This window comes from Rousettus aegyptiacus, unplaced genomic scaffold, assembly GCF_014176215.1.
Source record: "Rousettus aegyptiacus isolate mRouAeg1 unplaced genomic scaffold, mRouAeg1.p scaffold_m13_p_12, whole genome shotgun sequence".
NCBI classification, from domain to species: Eukaryota; Metazoa; Chordata; class Mammalia; order Chiroptera; family Pteropodidae; genus Rousettus; species Rousettus aegyptiacus.
Window position 1 is genome coordinate 30,519,658 of NW_023416287.1, and position 20,910 is coordinate 30,540,567.

At 34.8% G+C, this 20,910-nt stretch overlaps 1 protein-coding gene across 2 annotated transcripts in view; it reads left to right on the forward strand.

The window, feature by feature from the left end:
* Positions 1-20,910, forward strand: part of SPTLC3 (serine palmitoyltransferase long chain base subunit 3) — a 138,336-nt gene that overhangs the window by 53,951 nt on the left and 63,475 nt on the right. For both annotated transcript variants that reach the window (XM_016138117.2, XM_036229668.1), the window contains 2 exons: positions 12,685-12,809; positions 14,703-14,796. In XM_016138117.2, the coding sequence (XP_015993603.1) occupies positions 12,685-12,809; positions 14,703-14,796 (219 nt within the window). The remainder of the gene's footprint in view (positions 1-12,684; positions 12,810-14,702; positions 14,797-20,910) is intronic.

Consider the following 20,910-nt stretch of genomic DNA (forward strand, 5'->3'; position numbering starts at 1 on the left):
GGGTTAACAATTTTTAGTAATCAAATTGCTTCTTGAGGAACCAAAAGTAAAAGTTTAAGAATGTTTGATGACTTAAAAATACTTTCTAGAGCTTTTGAAAGTAGTTTCTAAAGTCCTATAGGGAAAAGAATATAGAAATTATATTACAAAATAGAAAAATTGAACAAAAAAGAAAATCAAGAAGAAGTATTTGAAACATAATAAAAAGATAGAAGACCACACATATTACTTTGACCAAGAATATGTAACTTGAACATACTTTCCTATTGAAAGAAAAGGACTAAGGTTTGACAAAATAATAAAAATAAAAATAAAAAAATAAACTCAATTATGTGCTATAATTAAAAATAAACACAACTAAATTTAAGTTCTTTCAAAGGATTAAAGTAGAAAGATAGGTCTTAGCCAGGCACCTGGTTCTCAACTCCCTCCTGCAACCACCACCCAAATATACCTCAGTGCCTAACAGGGAGGTCGATTTAGTGGAAGGAGCAGCAAAGAAGGAGTCCAAGAATAAGGTTGTTTGCCAAATCTGCCAATGTTCAAACTAAGCCCAAAATACAACTGTAAATAATACATTTTTAGACAGATATATAAAGAATTGTAAATGCTATTTTTAAGATGTGAAATGATGTGCTGTTGTCCATTTTTGTGTACAACTGAAAAACAGTGGAATTCAGAATTAAAGGAGGCTTCGATTCCCTTGTGGGCCAATTTAACTTTCTACAGGCTAAAAGAGCTGTACAGTTTTTATATCTTAAATAGGAGGCAGAGAGGAATGGTGATTTGGAGTTATGATCAAGTATTTGAAATATTTTAAATTTATATTTACTATACTCATATTGTTTTTTGTTAGAATGCTCCCTGATTTGGGCAGTCTCCTTTTAATTATGTACCATATGTAACATCTTTGGTAAATACATAATTGCATAATGGAGATAGATACAACTCTTATATCCTTTATGCATCAAATAACACAGTAGAAACATATATAGCTGTTTATTTTTCTATACAATTGGAAATTAATAGGATAATGCATGTAGGGGAGGGTTTGAAATCATGTAGATCAATTTAACATTCCACAGGCTGATTAGAAAGAGCAAGAAAAATTAAAAAATGAAATAGTGATAAGCAACTGTCAAGAACCTCCTAGTCCTTAAAACAGAAAAGTCAAGAAAATAAGCATATAAAGATATACAACATTAACAATGTAATTCTTGAGTTTAACTTAATATTTACATATTGAATACTAAAACTTAAAACATATTATCAAAATACTTCATCTCTTTAAAGTTATTGAATTTTCACAAAAATGTACTATATATATAGTATGCCACAAAGAAAATCTCATTAAATTCTGAAAAGTGAAATCTACATAGGTCATTGTATTCTTGGATCACAGTAAAATAAAGCTTAAAATTAATAACAAAATTAGAACCCAACATTTTTTTAAATTACTTGAAGGTTTTAAGCCCTCTCCTAAGAGACCCCTGAATCAAGAGGGAAAAAAAATAACAATTACATATTTAGAAACTGACAATTATGAGAGGACCACAGGACCCAACTACTTGTGTATTCAAAGCAGTATATATATATTCTTACCTAAAGAAGAAAAATTGAGCTAATAAACTAAACAACCAGTGCATTAAGGAAAAAAGGAAGCAAAAGTATTGAATTATCAAAGATAAAAACAGAAACCTATGAACTAGAGAATAGTAATTTTTATTAGGTTGAGGCATCTCTGTTCTAATAAGTCACTATAGGTGATTCTGATGAGCAACCAGAGTTGGCAATCACTGAGCTACAACTCTATAATCTCGAAATTTGACAAAAAAAAAGTATTTAATAAAAGGAAAATGATTAGGCAATATTACTTACAAAAAATTATTTAAGAAATTGGCTCTTGTTCTGTGGGAGCCACCAGACTGAGAGGAGGGCAGCCATCTCTTCTCCCTACCGTGGCATGTGCTCATCCACTGGTATTGGTGTACTCAGAAAAGGGAGAATCATCTGGCAAAATGTCACTTTGCCTACTATGTTCAAGGCTCCCATTTAATCAGCTATTGTAAACTTTTTCATACTAACTTGTGCAAAAAAAAAAATAGCCCAGTGCTAACAGTAAATTAGCAGGTCATCAAACCAGTGCTGAGTCATGGGGTATTGGCAGAGGTATGGCTCAAATTCTCAGAATTGAAGGCAATAAGAGTTATCATTCTGGCCAGGATGTTTTTGGTGATATGTGTTATGGGGTATACATGTTTGCACCAACAAAAACCTGGCGCCACTGGCACTGCAGAGTAAATACAACACACAAACAATATGCCCTCTGCTCTGCCCTGGCTGCCTTGGTCTTACTGGTACTGGTTCTATCTAAAGGTCTTCATATTGAGGAAGTTCCTGAACTTCCTTTGATGGTTGAAGATAAAGCTGACCAAGGAGGCTGTTTTGCTTCTTAAGAAACTTAAGGCCTGGAATGATATCAAAAAGATTTATGCTTCGCAGTGAATGAGAGCTGGTAAAGGCAAAATGAGAAATCATCATCGTATCCAGTGTAGGGGACCTCGCATCATCTCTAATGAGGACAATGGCGGAAAGAAACCTACCATAGAAGAAAAGCAGACTGTGGCATAAACAAAAATTTGTCTGTTCTGCAAAGGTCAAATCACTTTGGATGGCTAATTTTGGATAAAAACCTGATCAAAGAGACAGTGAGAAACATGAAAAAAGAAAAAAGAAAGAAATAGGCACTGTGAAACCTGCGGTATATTTAAATAACAGAATATCATGATCAAGTCATTCTAGTCAGTTACTGCACAAATTTAAAAATTTTGTCCTTATTGAGCACAGATCTTTATTTAATTCTTTACTGAATGTTTATTATTTTTAATAAATTTTTGATTATTTATATATGCAAAATGAAAGTGGTCTAAAACTCTCTTGCTCAGCTTCCCTTCATCTCTGTGGTGGCCCCAATAAGAGCCCCTTCAGAGGTCTGCTTTACTCCTCACAGACAATTTATAACTTTGAAAGAGTTGAGAAGAAAACACATGATTATCTTGATATTGCAATTATAAAATTCAATATCCATGCCTTATAAAACTTTTAACAGAATAAAAATAAGAGATTCCTGAATAGAATTTTAAAAATCTACTTTAAACACAGACTGTACTATGCTTCATAATGAAACATTAAAAGCTTTCACTTTAAAGTCAGAAAAAAAGATAAAGATGTGTTTTACCATCACTTTTAATAACCCTTGGAAGTATACTAAACAACATAATTATTCATTCACTTTTGAAGTCAATGAATAAGAAGTATAAGTAAGTAAGAGAAGAGGTAAACTAACCATTATCTGTAGCTGATCTGACTGTTCATAGCTCTGGTTTTCAAGTGTGATCCATGAGGAGTAAAGGGGACGCCTAAAGGAACTTTCATTGGGGCCACCACAGAGATGAAGGGGAGCTGAACAAGAGAGTTTTAGAACACTTCCATTTTGCATATATAAACAATCAAAAATTTATTAAAAATAATAAACATTCAATGAAGAATTAAATAAAGACCTCCATTCCATTCAATAAGGATCAAATTTTTAAATTTGTGTAGTAACATCAATAATCAATAATCAGTGAAGATATACTTGGAAAAATTATATTTATTAATAAATATAAGCAAAAAGAGCAATCACCTAATGCATAAATTATTTTGAAAATGTTTAGAACCTATTTGAAACAAACTATAAAACTTTTATAAAAGACTTACAAGAAGATTATAAAAAACAGAGATGCCATATCCTAGAAGGGAATGACTTGGTACTATAATTCTATCAATATTTCCCTAAATGAATATGTAAATTGAACACAATCCCAATGACATGAATGGACAGGGTGAGAGGGATCTAAACTGAAATTCCAGAGACAGATACAACATGGCACCTTATTTTGTATATAATAAGAATAATATTTCAAATCAGTTGGAAAAGGATCATAATTAGTGTTGTAATAACTGAATGATCATATAAAGAAATAAGTTAGAGTTCTATCTCACACTTTACACCTAGGTCAGTTATACCTACAAATTTCACTAGGTAAATTACAAATGCATTTGGAATTGAAATGTGAAAAACAAGAACAACCATCACCAAAAATAACTATATAAATTGAATGAATAACTGAATTGATGAATGACTGAACAAATGAACAGAATAAAACTACTTGGGCAATTCAAATACTAAATGCACTTGTGTGAGTTCCTTGGTAAGTGCCCTGCTACAGATGTCGGATTGTAGCTCCCTTGATGTGAGTGATGCCTCTGTCTTAGTCTATTTAGGTTGTTAAAACAAAATACCACAGACTGATTGGCTTGTAAAGAACAAAAGTTTATGTCTCACTGTTCTAGAGCCTGAAAGTTTAAGTCAAGGTGCCAGTATGGTTGGGTAAGGGCACTTTCTGTGTTGCAAACTTCTCATGGTATTCTCACAATGTGGAAGGGATGGGTTAGCTCTCTGGGACCTCTTTTATAAGGGTACTAATCCTATTAATGAGGGCTTTATTCCCATGACCTACTAACCTCCCAAAGGCCCTACATTCTAATACCATCACTTGGGGCATTAGGTTTTCAACATATTAATTGATGGGGAACACATTCAGACCATAGCAACCTCTTTTCTAGCTTGTCACTTATGATCACTCCTCAGTTCTATAACCCATAATGACCTCCAGTCTTTTCCAGCAGAACTTACGTCAGCTTGGCAGAATGCCCTCTTAGGAGGAAGGGATGCATTTTAAATGACTCATACCAGACTTGCCACCCTAGTCCATGGAAAAACAAGCACTATTCCCTGTTGTAGTAAAGCCAGCTTGCTCCCAACCCAACTGCTAGCCACAACTGTTTGCCCTTGAGATTCCTCAACTCTGACCTGTGTGGTAGTCTACTGTGTCCTAATGTCCTGGGAAACCAGAGAAAGCACTCCCAGAAAATTTAATAAAAAAGGAAACATTTAAATTTCTATACATAAAACAGTCACCAAAATTAAAAGTCTAAGAACAAAATTAGGAAAAGTTATCCCCAATATTTATGATAAAATGTTAAAATTCTTAATGTGTAAAGACTTACAGATCAAAAGAAATGTATCAGCCCAACTTGAGAAGTGGACCAAGATTTTGACAAAGATCAAAGCAGGCAAAACTGCACATTCAAAATAGTATGATCTTTCTCAACCTTTCTTAAATTATCACTCCCTCCCAATGGTATTTTAATACCATAGATACACTGTATATCTGTTTATGTTGTACATGGATATCTGTGCTTTATACATAAATAGAGTAAGATATTTCCCCTTCCAAGAACCAATTTTCAACTTTTAGAGCAATAATACCCCTATTGAGAATGCACAGAATAGTAGTCACCTTTGGAAGGAGGTGGATGGTGACCAGAGGAGCACAAAGAGACTTCCTAGATGCTATGCATATTGTTTCTTAACTTAATGCAGTTATATGTCTGTATTCACTTTATGAAATTTCATAGAGCTCTAAACTTATAATTTCTTTCCTTTTCTATATGTATGCTATAGTGTAATTAAATTTTACATTAAAAGTTAGATTCAGTATACAAATGAGCAATTAAGAAAAAAAAAATGTAGTGGCCAATGAGCCTGTGGGAAACACTCTGCTTCATTAATAATCAAAGAGTGATTGAGACAAGAGTCACCATTTTTCATCTAATTAGCAAAAGTTAAAAAATAACAATATTCCATAGTTTCAAAGGAGTGAATAAAAGGGCATCCTTACAGACTATTGATAGAGTAAATTGGAAGGTTGTTTGAAAATGTATCAACGGAAAGTCATTTAACTTAGCATTTCCATTCTGAGAAATTTTGCCTTAGAAATTGGAATAAGTAATCAAAGATGCATGATCAAGAATAATCATTACAATGTGTTTAAAAATAACAAAGAGTTTCCAGTCAAGATGGTGGGGTAAGTAATCATTGTATATGCCTCCTCCCATGGTCACATTAAAATTGCAATTAAATTATGAAACAGTCAACCTGGAGAATGACCTGAAGACTAGCTGAACAGAACTTCTATAACTGGAGATATAAAGAGACTACATCAAGACTGATAGGAGGGGCAGAGATGCAAAATGGGCTGGTCCCACACCCACCTGTGGTGGTTAAACAACAGGAGGGATATCTCAACTGCGGAGGCCCTTCTCACAAGGAGGAGCGAGGGACCTCCGCCCTTCACCAGGCTCCCCAGACCAGTGTGCCAGGACCAAAAAGGGGAGTTCCCACAAAATCTGACTGGGAAAATCAGTGGGGATTCTGGCTGTCCGGATGATATGGAAGGCAGCTAGAAATCCAGATGTACCCTTAAAGGGCCCACACACAGATATATTCACATGCAGGCACTCACCCTGAGCTCTATCAGGACAGCAGCTCAGGAGGTGCTAGAGACATACAGGGAAAGACTGAGTTGTGTGGCTCAGGGAAAAAGCTGGAGGGACAGCCACCATTGTCCCTTTGTTGAGCCCTCCTCCTCTGCAACCTGCAGGTGAGTGCCATTTTGCCTGTGGTAAGCCTTCCCCAACAGAGCCAAAACTAAACCTACACTGGTGAGATCTGCTTGTTCCACCCCATGACTCCCTGAGACCCTGCCCCATCCAACTTGCAACTTACCCTGTGGCAATTTTGGGTGATTACTGGGCAACCAGCTCCACCCCACACTCTCAGCAGGAGGTTTTTTCTGGCAGCAATCAACAGGCCTCTGCCCTAGCACCTCAGGAGACACTTTTGGTGGTGGGCAACCAGCCCTAGCCCTAGCTGTAGTTTTTCCTGAACAAATCTTGGGGTTCTGTTGGCCCAAGATGAGTAGCAGCTGGCCTTGTTGTGAGCTGAAATTTTTGCGAGTGGCCATGGACTCAGCACTGCCAACAAATCTGAACCTGCACCAACCTGAGAAACTCCACTTGCCTCACCCTGGTAGCTCTCTGAGACCCTGCCTCATTCAACTCTGGTACCCCCAAGGCTCATTCAGCTTTTGAGCCTTACAGGCAATCGACAGGCAGCCTCAGACCTATACCTTTTGCTGAGCTGCCTCAAGCTCAGTAGTGGTGGTAGTCACTCAGTTCACCACAAGGCCTCTCCCACATACCTCCCACATACCCCTCCATCTCAGGTCCATCTCAGGTCCGTCTCAGGTCATAACCAAACATGGTAGCTTTGTAACTCCTACCAGGTAGCTGTGGGCTACTCAGTAAGACCTACATAGAGAGACAGACAAATGAAAAAAACAAAGAAACACATCCTCAAGGAAAGAATAGGAGAAAACTTCAGAAAAATAACTAAATGAAATGGAGACGAGGAACCTACTAGATACAGAGTTTAAAACACTGGTTACAAGGATGCTCAATGAATTTAAGAGATTAGATGAGCTCAGTGAGAACTTCAACAAGGAGATAATAAGCACAAAAAAGAACATAGAAACCATAAAAAAGAACTACATAGATATGAAAAATACAATAACTGAAATGTAGAATTCACTAAAGGGATGAAGTAGAGGATCGAATCAATGATTTGGAAGACAAGGTAGCAGAAAACACCCAATTGGAATGACAAAAAGAAAAAAAGAATTTTAAAAAATAAAAATAGTTTAAGGGACCTTTGGGACAATATCAAGTGTAACAACATTTACATCATAGGATTACCAAAAGAAGAGAGAAAGCAAGAAAATAAGAATCCATTTGAGGAAACAATGACTGAAAACTTCCCTAACCTGGTGAAGGAAATAGACATATAAGCCCAGGAAGCACAGAGTCCCAAAGAAGATGAACCGAATAGGCCCACACCAAGAATGTCACCACTTTTATTCAATATAGTATTGGAAGTTCTAGCCACAGCAATCAGACAAGAAAAGTAAATAACCAGCATCTAAATTAGAAAGGAAATAATAAAACTGTCATTATTTGCAGATGACATGATACTATGTATAGAGAATCCTAAAGATCCCACCAAAAAACTGTAAGAACTGATAAACCAATTCGATAAAGTAGCAGAATACAAAAGTAATATTCAGAAATCAGTTGCATTTCTATAGATGAGCAATGAGCTATCAGAAAGGGAAATTAAGAAAATAATCCCACAAAAATTACATCAAAAAATTTAAATACTTAAGAATAAATTTAACTAAAGAGATAAAATACTTGTACTTGAAAAATTATGTCATTGAAGAAAGAAAATGAAGAAGATACAAATAAATGGAGACACATTGTGCTCATGTACAGGAAGAATTAGCATTGTTAAAATGTCCATACTACTCAAAACAATCTATAGATTCAATGCAATTCCTATCAAAATACTAATGACATTTTTACACAACTAGAACAAATAATTTTATAATCTGTGTGGAACCATAACAGATTCCAAATAACTGAATAATCCTGAGAAAGAACAAAATAGAGGTATAATGCTGACTGACATTAAACTATATTATAAGACTATAGTAATTAAAACAGCATTGTACCGACATAAAAACAGACACATAAGTCAACAGAACAGAAAAAAAATGCTCAGAAATAAATTCATGCTTATATGGACTTTTAATCAATGGCAAAGGGTGCAAGAATATACAATTGGGTAAAAACAGCTTATTCAATAGTGTTAGGAAAATTGGACAGGTACAGGCAAAAAAATTAAAGTGGACCATATTCTTACATCATATATAAGAATAAACACAAAATGAATTAAAGATTGAAATGTAGAAAACATAGACAGAAAACTCTCTGACATTGCTCTTAGTAATACTTTTTTCTGACATATCTCCTCAGGAGAGGGAAACAAAAGAAAAAATAAACTAATGGGGCTACATCATACTAAAAACATTTTGGAGAGAAAAAAAAATCAATAAGACGAAAAGACAACCTACTAAGTGAGAGAAGATATTTGCTAATGATACATGTGATAAAAGGTTAATATTCAAAATTTATAAAAACCTTCAACTCAACACTAAAAAAAAAAAATCCAATTAAATAATGGGCAAAGGACCTTAAAAGACATTTCTCCTAAGAGGACATACAGATGGCCAATAGACATATGAAAAGATGCTCAATGTCACTAATCATCAGAGAAATGCAAATTAAAACCACAATGAGATATCACCTAACACCTATCAGAATGGCTGTCATCAATAAATCAACAAACAAGTGTTGGTGAGGCTGTGGAGAAAAGGGAAACCTCATGGACTAATAACGGGACTGCAAATTGGTACAGCCACAATGGAAAACAGTTTGGAGGTTCCTTAAAAAATTAAATATGGGACTACCTTATGATCCAGCAATTGCACTTCAGAGTTTTTATGCAAAGAAATCCAAAACATTAATTCAAAAAGACATATGCACCCCTATGTTAACTTCAGTGTTATTTACAATAGTCAAAACATGGAAGCAACCTAAGTGCCCAACAATAGACAATTGGATAAAGAAAAGGTGGTACACACACACACACACACACACACACCAGAATATTACTCAGGCATAAAAATGAAATTTTACTATTTACGACAATGTGGATGGACCTATGGAATATTATGCTAAGTGAAATAAGTCAGAGAAAGACAAATATATCGTTTCATTTATACGTGGAATCTAAGGAACAAAATAAATAAAGAAGCAAAAGGAAAACAGACTCATAGATATAGAGAACAAACTGGTGATTGCCAGATGGGAGGGTGGGCTGAGGGGCTAGTTGAAAAGATGAAAGGGTTAAAAAGTACAAAGGAGTAGCTACAAAATAGTCACAGGGATGTAAAGTACAACATAGGGAATATAGTCAATAATATTCTATTAATTACATATAGTGCCAGGTAGATACAAGACTAATTGGGGTGATTATTTCATAAATTATATAAATGTCTGACCACTATGCCGTACACCTGAAACTCATATATAAAATAACATTGAATGTCAATTCTAATTGAAAAATAAAAATTAAAAAGTAATAATAATAAAAATTGGAAGTGAGTTTCCAAGAATAGGAAATTGATTAAACAGGTTTATTTAGTATACTAAGCAGCAATATAAAATTTTATTATTATTATTATTTACTCACACAAAATTATAATGCAGTTGCTAAGCACCACGGTTGAGAGCTAAAGCTCTTGGATTAGGCTGCTTGGGTTCAAATCTTAATTACTCCTTTTAACTACTAGGGCCTCAGATAAGCTATGTGCCTTCCTAATCCTCAATTTTCTCCTCTGTAAAATGGAAAATGAGACTAAAACAAGTTATAAAACAGTAGGTATATCATGAGTCCAATTTTAAAAATATATTTTACATGAATATCTATATCGAAAAAGCTGGTTAAATTTAATTTTGTATTATTTCCTAATTTTTCCAAATGAACTCCTATTTCTTGGGTTAATTATTCTCTTAATAGTTAACAGGAGCCTAAAATGAAGGCACAGTCTAATGAAAATGGTTGTGGCACTTCCAAGGCATTGTCACAGAAGCAGACTGACCATATTATCCACTCTACTGGAGAGACCCTGCCCCAGGCTATGTAGATTCTTTAGCTTGTCCAATGAACTCAAAAAGAGTCTGGAGGTTTCGGCTAGAAAGAAATGATAAAGATTTATTCAAGAGTCTTAGAGTTTACAAACTGAAAATGCAACTAGGCAATACCCAGAGTGTTTCCAAGAAGAAAGAAAAGCTAAGAGGTTTTATAGTAAAAAGTACATTCTTGAGAGGAATCAGTCCCACATTTTTAGCCTCTGTATTGATCCAAAATGGTAATGCTGACAAGTGATCTAGATAATGGATGTCCGGTGGTCTGAATAGGCGAATATTCTTTCCATAATCCTTCAAGGTATTCAAAAAATTATGTGGAGGTTTGCTGTGTATCCAGGCATTGATTCAGTACTGAGAAGTTCAAAAGTTTAAGTTCTCGGGATAGTTAAAACAGAAATAAAATTGTATCCTAATTCCTCAACCTACTTGATTACAGTAATTTTATTGCATTTTATTTCTTCACTCTGTCTTTCAAGCTTAAACCAGTAGTTTTTAAACTTTAGCTCACATCAGAATCACCTACCCACAGAAAATAAGAAAACACAGGTTGTCATAACTACCCACAGAGGTTCTGACTCTGCTGATGTGGAATAAGACCCAAGATTTTGTATTATTTATTTTATTTATTATTATTATTATTATTAATTATTATTATTATTTATGTCTAGAGCACATGGTCTTCCTAGGTGGTCTCCCATCCAAGTACTACTACTAAGCTTCCTAGATCAGACAAAATCAGACTTATTCAGGGTGGCATGGCTGTAGACCAGGGACCGTGGCTCCGCCTGGGTGCGAACCCAGGACCTTCTGTATGTAAAGCAGATGTGCTAACTGCTACACTATGGAACCACATCCAAGATTTTGTATTTCTAAAGAGTTCCCACATAATGATGCTTCTGCTTTGGCTACCACACTTTGGGAAACACTGGAAACTATCTAAAATGGCTTTCTTAAATGAATTAGTCTAGAAATTTTGAAAACAACTTATACTTTGTGCTTCAGTTTTAAAATTTAAATTAACTATCATTAAATAAAATTTTAAACTTAGTTTCTCTATTGCACTAACCACATGTAACTTGTGGCTACCACATGGGACAATGCAGCTCTCGAAGTTAGAGTGGTGGCAAACAGAAAAATATGGGTGCATTAAAGTTTGCTCTCAGTAAGGCATGAGGGAATTATGTATAAAAAGAGGTCAGAAAATTAGCATATAATAGGTAGTAGAGTGGTAAAAATGTGAACTTTGGAGTTGGACTACATTATATGTTGGTTTTTATCTGTGATCTCTTTACACTTCAGTTTTCTTATCTGTAAAGCAATAGTATCTGTATTATTGGACTCTTACGATTAAATGAGATAACCTAAGTAGTGGGCTTTGAAATCTATCACATTCTGGAGGTTCAATGAGTTATAACTAGAGTTATTAGTATCTATGAAAGTCATGAGACCTGTTTGCATTTAGTGTGAGGAACCTGTGAGGGGTAATAATTTAATTACTTGTGGGATATAGGGTAAGGAGAGAGAGGCATTGTGGCTTTCTTTCTTTTCTTCTTTTTTTTTGGATAAATTTTATTGCATTATAAAGTATTTATATAGAAAAGTGTACCAATCATAAGTGTACAGCTCCATGGATTTTTGTAAAGCAAGAATACCCATGTAACCAGCATCCAGATCTAGAAACGAAACATTTGGAGAATCTCAAAGCTCTCCTCATGCTTCCAACTAAATAAACCACTATCCTGATGACTTCTAACACTGTAGGTTAGTTCTTTCTGTTTGTAAACTTTACATAAATGGATTCATACAACCTGTATGAATATATGTGTCTGACTTCTTTCACTTATTCATATATTTGTGAGATTTTTTTCATGCTGTTGTATGGGGTAATAGTTTGTTCTTTCTCATTGCTGTGTTGCATTCCACTATAAAAATATTCCCATAATGCATTTATCCATTCTACAATAAAGGGAAATTTGAGTTATTTCTAAATTGGGGTTATGGCAAATACACCTGCTATGCACATTCTTATACATATCTTTTGGTTATCGGTAATTACTGGAATTTGATTTTTCAATCTTGGATTTGTTGAAAAGAGAAAACTTACTCATCCTGTCATTTCATGTGCAGGAACCTTAAATAAGCATAAAGAGTTGGAGGACCTTCTGGCTAAGTTCCTGAACGTAGAAGCGGCCATGGTCTTTGGGATGGGATTTGCAACTAACTCAATGAATATCCCTGCACTAGTTGGAAAGGTGAGAATTTGTTAACATAATTGTCTTCTGCTCTATTATCCCTAAGAATTATGACTCTGAGAGGCCCTTTTCTTAGGAAAAGCTGATTGGGTGTCTAGCTTTTTAAATAAATGTACCAGCTTTGTTAAGCAAATCTCTTTAATCATGATATTCTGCTTATAGAATTGCTGATTAAATGTGGGTCAAATTTCATTTTTCATGATGGTTTAGCAAAATGGATTGAATTTTTAGGCTCCCAAGTCACCATTTGGCAATGTAGTCAACACATATTAAACATTTATTTAAACAAAACATTTTGCTTGTGTCATTCGTTCATTTTATTTATCCAATAAATCAGTTATTGAGAATCCACTAAGGACCTGTGCCTTATAAATTTATGTAGTTTAGAGTCTAGTGGGAGAAAAACACACCAAATAAATAGGATGATTATCACAAAAAGGGTATGTACATACATGGGGAAGGACAAAAGAGATGCCTTGAACTTTTCCTGAGAAAGATTGTGATGCCTGTGCAAATTGGCTGACATGAGAACTTAATCTTTTACTTATCTGTTAAGATAAATAAGTTATTTTCTTAAAACAAGGGAGAGGGAGTAGCATGTGTAAAACACAAGGTTTGAAAGAACCTCAATATAGGGTAGTGGATGAAGAAGAGACCAGAGATGAAGGCAATTGCCAACTTGCAAAGAGCCTAACAGTATAAATCATGTTAGAATGTCTGAAATTCTTCCTGGGAAAAATGGGGAGATGATTGGTTCATTTTCAGTAAAAGCAAATGCCATAACCAGCTTTATGTTTTAAAAAAAATCTGACTCATGATAACTAAATGTAATGTATGATCTTTGATTGGATTCTGCATTAAACAATAAAAGGAAAGAAAACATGTATAAAAGACATTGAGATATTATTAGAACAGTTGGGAAAATGTGAATTTGAATTGCATATAAGATGATAGTATTATAGAAATATTTAACTTCTTGCGTGTGATAATTGCATTGTGATTTCATAGGAAAATGTCTTTGCTCTTAATAAGTACATGAGATTTATAAATAACTCAAATGTTCACCAAAAAAATTATAATACACACAGGCCTAGAGTATAGAATTGTGAGAGTTTTGCTGGTTCCTGCCTCAAAAACTTTAAACATGTCATGTTTGAACTTTCCAAAATGCAAAGAACAACTCAGACTCTGGGTAGCCATGGAAGACAAATGGCTACCATAGTTTGCCATAGTATGGCTGAGCAATTCGTAATTTAAAATTTTTTTTATTAAAACAAAAAAAATTTACAAACAGTAATTTATAAGCAGTAAATTAGATTTCCCTTTTTCCACTTGCCTCAGACTGAATTGCCATGCATACATTTCCAACGCAAATTCAAATTTTTTAACTGCAAAGCAGTAATGCTTTTATCTACATGGATATCAATACAGTGGTAAATGATAATTCAGAAAACAAGAATTTGCAATGTCCTTCAGAAAAAGACCTTTGCCTTCCAGATGGAGTACACTAAAATTGTCCCAAATAATTCAGCATGGGATAAAAGAGCCCCAGAAATTCTACAACCTACCCAAAAGTATATCAGTTTTCCTTTCAAATATAAATCCTTTTGATGCTAGCTGATACTTAACCAAGATCTTAAATGACCTTTTCTGCTGAGAACCAGATGTAAATGATTAAAGATGTAATTCCTTAAAATGATACCCATTTTCATCTGTTATTTGCTCGATAACATTTTATTCGTACAGATACCTAATTAACTCTTGGCCTTTTAAAATTGAAACAGGTTTTGGGAATCTGTGTTTCAAGCGTTGAAGTATCTTTCTGTTCATACATGTTGTTTTTACTTAATTTTATTTATTGAACTATGCTTTATGTGTTTATTTTCTGAACAGGGATGCCTCATTTTAAGTGATGAGTTAAACCATGCATCTCTTGTGCTTGGGGCCAGAATCTCAGGTGCAACCATAAGGATCTTCAAACACAACAGTGAGTATCAATGTACTTATTCAACATGTACAGCTTGCTTCTTGAAGGAAGTGATTGATGGGGCTTCATCCTTGCTCTTCAAACTGGGAACTTAGCCTAATGAAACACAATTATGTTTATATTCACTACTGGCTTGTTAACCTCTGCTGACCCAGAACATTTGGTTGACGTGCATTTAACGCTCAGATTGCTAAGTATAACCCAAACGCATTAGTGTCACTGTTAGTGGTTTTGCAGCACAACCTCTGAAGACATGACTGATCCCTTAGGACTACAATTTAATTGTTAGAAGTGTTATAACTCTTCTTTTTCTGTTACTTTGCCTTGGGAAATTTGAAGACTTATTTGTTTTATTTTATTGTCAGGTGAGAAGTGATCTTCTTCCTTAGCATAACACTTCCTTTCATTATCCCCACCCACCACATGGTCAGACACTCCCCCTCACACACACATACACACACACACACACACACACACACACACACACACACACGTACACAAAAACAGTCTATTCAACTTTACTGAATAGCCCTTTCAGGCTCTGTGTTCTGTGGTGGAGTAATGAGGAGGCAGAGGCTATTTCTTCTTAGAGACTTGATGGTACAGCATGAGAAATATTAAGAAATCCTTAGAAGCAGGTGGTGGAGAATACCTGCGTTCTATCATCCAGTTCTGCCCCAACTTGTTGCATCACTTTATGTAAATCTTTTAAATCTTTCTTGTACTCAGTTTTCTCATCTGTAGAATAAGGATGTTGAACTAAGATGTATAAGGATCCTCCTGGTTTAGTTTCTGATTCCAATTCATCATTACTGTTATCATAACTCTCCTCTCCTACACAAATGCAAACATACACTTGATTTCTATCTATTCTCACCACCTTTCTCTCCTGCTTTCCTTTCCTCTCTACTTTTATCTGTTCATCTTCCTTGGCACTCCAATCTATCTTCTGAGGAAGTAACAAAGATTGAAGTGAGAAGAAAACTGATAAAGAATTGAGGGAGAATTGTTCCAGTTCTGTTATATCCACTTCACAGAAATCTTAAACTAAAGAACAATTGTCCTATATAAAGTAAAGCAGATGCATAAGAGAATTCTAAAGTGAACCTCCTTTTTAACTTGTAGAGTTATTCTAATGAAAAAATCTGCTCTTACTGAGTAGGGTGAGGTCTAGCTATGCCTTTACTGACCCTCTTTCAGCAGATGTCTGAATATGAATGTTCTGGATTCAAGTTCAGTCAAGACCAGGCCCTCACACCATTCAGGCAAGGTCTTTCACACCTATAACTCAACTATGACATCCAGGTCAATGTTAATTCAAAATACATTGACTCTACTTCTTAATTTTGCATCAAACACTCAATTTTGGTTAGTCTCTGATAAACCACATTATATTCCTCAAGTTCTGTTTCATTTATCATCGATTGTCACATATAGATTCAAATTATTTCGACAGCTTTGGGAATTCATGTTTGAAGTTAAATATATTTTGGAGTTTCAAGAAGTGAGTTTACTAAGAAACAATGTTGCAATACTCTTTTGAATCTTTAGCATAACAGGTGATTAGTGATCAAATCTTTTGTCTTCTTAGGGAAGGATAAAGAAGATAGTTGACAATTATTCAACTGTAGCTCCATCCATAGATATGGTTAAATGAGATAAGCTCATTCCTAGAGAGAGACATATGCAGGTTGTTACCCGTATGAAACAAATGAATCAGATTGTAGTCAAGGTTAACCTCTCATTTCTTCACTTCATTCTTCTAAGAACAAGGGCCCATGTTCCTAGTTGCACAATAGAGGCATCTAGAAGACATCTATGAAAGATCAATGACTGGACCCACCTCAAGACCAACAGATTCCAAATATCTAGGTTGAAGGTCAAGGCAGTTGAATTTTTTTTCAGTGCTCCCCCATATGATTCTGATTCACAATGAAGAATATAAACCCTAGAATCTTGTTTTCTATCCTTCTTTAGTTTAGGTTGACCCTGGATCTTCTCAGTGTGCCCTGGAATATATCATCAGATACACATTGTCATATCAACTCTCATCACTCTTCTCACCATAGCCAGCACTCTTTTATACTTCTGGTCTAAAGTTGGCAAAAGGAGTCAAAAAATGCAGAGAAAGAAGTAAAATAATAATAATAATAATACACCTCTTCTGATTCAGGCACTGTGTTAAGCCTTTGGAGAACTATAAAAATAATTTGGTAACATCTTAGCTATGTGAAAGCTTACAATCTAGTAAGAGAAATAGATGTGTATGAAAATAACTGTATTGTGGATTAAAGCATAAAAAGACCACAGCAATAACAGGCAGTTCTTAAGAGTACAGGCTTTGGCCAATGCACCCACTAGAATAGCTAAAATAAAAAAAGATGACAGCACCAAATGTTGGCAAAGATAGGGAGCCACAAGTACTCTCGCCCATTGTTGAAAGGTAAAATGATACAACTTATTTGAAAAACTCTTTGGCAAAGTCTTATAAAGCTAAACACATCTCTGTACTATGATCTAAAAATTCCATGCCTCCGAATTTCTAAGTTAAATAAAAGTGTATGTTAACAAAAAGACTTGTACAAGAATATTCATAGCAAGCCTACTCATAATAGCCCCAAACTGGAAACAGCTCTAAATTTAATAGGAGAATGGGGAGAAAAATGTGTCTTATTTATATGACTCTATAATAAAAAAAAGGAATAAACTATTAATACATACAACGTGGATGACTCTCAAGAAACATTATAATCAAATAAGCCAGACACAAAAGAGGATATATTATATGAGTTTGTTTATAACAAATTTTAAAAGAGACAAAAATGATCTATGGCAACAGAAATCATAACAATGCTTGTGTCTCATTGTGCAGGAGGGAATTGGTAAGAAGAGGTACAAAAGAACTTTCTGGGTTTGTAAAAATGTTTGATATTTTAGTTGGAGTGAAGCTTACATTTTTATTAAAACTCATTAAATTATATGTTTAAGATATGTATATTTCCTTATAAATAAATTTTCCTAAAATATAATTATCATGCAATATATATAAATTTAAAACCATTGATTTGGTATTTTTTTAAAGTATAGGCTTTGACCCAAGCATTTGTGTTTTTGTTCTATAGCTTATTAGCATGTTGTCCTAAGAAAATTACTTAACCATCTTAGATGTTAATTTACTTATTCCCAAAATGAGGATAACTACAATGCCAGATTTATGATATGTTGGAGGAGACACATAAAGTGCTTACTTAGCATGGTACCTGGCAATGGAAACTACTGAATTGTTTGTGCCTGCTGTGTTGTTATGATTATTATTATCCTTATTATTGTTATCACCAGTATCACTAAGGGACAGTAGCAAACGTTATGATGAATGATAAGAATGCAGAGGTCATTTCATTTTGGAGATTGCATGAAATGGATAGTATTCATCATAGATTTTGAAGGATTAAAATAATTCTAATCAGGGATGAGGAAAAGATATTTCAAACAGAAGAATAATCTAGAGTATGCAAAGAGATACAAGACCTCCAGTGTGGCCTAACTGTGGGCTGAACTACTGAAGAAGAGCCTGAAAAGTAATGCCTCTGCTGGTTAATGTAGAGCTGCTAAGATAAATAAGCTAATTTGGATGTACTCAAAAAAGCAACAAAAGGTATCTGCAGTTTGCTTCATGTCATGCTGTTCCCTGGATGAATTGGATTTGCTCAAAGTATTTGGTAGCCCTTTCATATGTCCACTGGAGATTGAAATAGAGATACAAGCTTTGAGTTAAGCTAAATCTTTAAACAGCAACAGGTGGAAAAAACTATCTACTTATGGAGTGTAAAGATCAGCTGTCCCCATTGTAATTCTCTTACTACTTCTCTATGTCACATGTATTATTGTTTAAAATTAAGCCTAATTGGAGGTTCTATAAAGATGATGATAATGATAATTTAGATAGATAGATAGATGATAGATAGATAGATAGATAGATAGATAGATAGATAGATAGATAGATAGATAGAGATAGAGATAGATAGATAGATAGATAGATAGATAGATAGATAGATAGATAGACAGACAGACATGCATACATATCCAACAAGGAGACTAAGTGAAAGCTTTGTTAATCACTAACCAAGCGTTTCCTATTCTTCAGTTTAAGATCCGTAGGTAGTGATCCTCAAGACGGCCATGATCTCTCATCTCCTAGTATTTATGCCCTTGTGTAGCCCCCACTTGCATTGTCTCAGGATTGGTTTACATGATCCAAAGAATATAATAGAAGACATGGTGTGTCCCTCTTAAGGTTAGATTGTATGTAAATACATTATGGCTTCTGACTCTCCTCTTTCAGATCACTTGTGAAGATATTTAGGCAGCCTATGAAGTAGAACTGAGGCCTCTTGCCAACAACCATGGGAGCAGGGCATCTTAACTGATCCTCTGGTCTCATTCAAGCCTTTAGATGAGTGTAGCTCCAGACAACATCTTGACTGCAGCCTCACAAGTGTCCAGAATAACCTCTAAAATTCCCAAATTCATGATCTATGGAACCTGTGAAATAATAAGTGTTTATTGTTTTAATACTCTAAATTCAGGGGTAATTTGTTACATACCAATAAATAACTAATACAGCTTCCCTGGCCACCATTGCTGGGGCAGAAACTCAACAACCAAGCGTGACTTCCTGCTTCCTCCTCCCCTGAATCTAGAATGAATGATTATTCTAAAATGAAGGTCTCAGCAAAACCTGAATCCATTCACCCAACTACTTTGCTCACCCAGTCACTGACAAAGAAGCCAAAATAGAACAAGTTGGAAGATAAGCTGTTCTTGGTTTACATGGAGGCAAGAAACTTGAGAGCTTATAAGCACATAGGTCAGGAAGTGAAATAGTGTTTGGCTAATGCTTCTTGAGACAGTTTCTCATGGCCAGCATGGCCAAGGAATGTCAGGCCCTGACCCACCATGTTAGCAACTCCTTGTTGGGGAGGAGAGGGGCAGAGATGACTAGAAGTGCTTCTTTTCTTATTTGGCTAAGGCTGAAATATAAAGAGAAGAGACGATCATCACTTGCAATCCAGTTCCACAAATAGTTGTCAAAAATACTGGTCTTCTCTATGGATATATGGAGTGGATGCCAACAACGTGAACACATCAGTGCATAATTTTGTTTAAACACTAACATAAAATACAAATTATTTAGCCAAAACAACGTAATGGAAAATTTTTAGAGCAAAGCCCTATAAAACAACTTAATTTTAAATATTTGAATAAACAGTTGTAGTTCAACTATAGATTGAGTCTTTCCATTCATTCCAACTACTTAGTAAATGATCCAAGGATACAGAGCAGTGCAACCAGCTTCTCCTGGTCCAGCCCATATCACCTTATGTAGCTATTTCCTATCTTCTCCTTCAGATTCCAACCTCAGGATAACAATTTCGGTGAAATTACACCCAAAGGAAAACATAGTAACTATATCAAGGAGAAATCAGACAACATCTGGACAGCTGGTAACAACCATTGTTATCAATGAGAGGCAGATAAACATTGTATATCTCCATATGTGATACTCTGAGAAGGACTCAAAATCACTTATGTAGTATTCAGAGCAGAATGCTAAATTTTGTCATTTAACAACCCAAGTTAGAAACGTTTTATTTAAAAAAATAAAAGCAGAATGTAGTCTCTAACCATGTTAATATAAAATACAAAAATAAAAATAAAAATAAAAAGCTGAGGAGATGGTCCAGATTAAGGATACTGCAGAGCTATGACGACTAAGTACAATATCTGATCCTAGACTGGCTTTAGAAGGAGGCAGGGAAATGCTATAAAGGGCATTACTAAGCCAATTTACAAAACTGGAATATGAGCAGTAAGTTAGATAATACTGGATAAGAGTAGTAACCAGTGTGAAATATTCTGAAGTGGATAACCATCCTACAGTCCAGGAGAGACAAACTATGGCTTGTGAGCCTAGAATAGTTGTTACATTTTTAAAGATTGTATAAAGAACAAAGAAGAATGTGTGACAGAGACCATATGTGGTTCACAAAGTCTAAAATATTGCTACATGACTCTGTACAGAAAAAGTTTGCTGACCCCTGCTATAATAATATA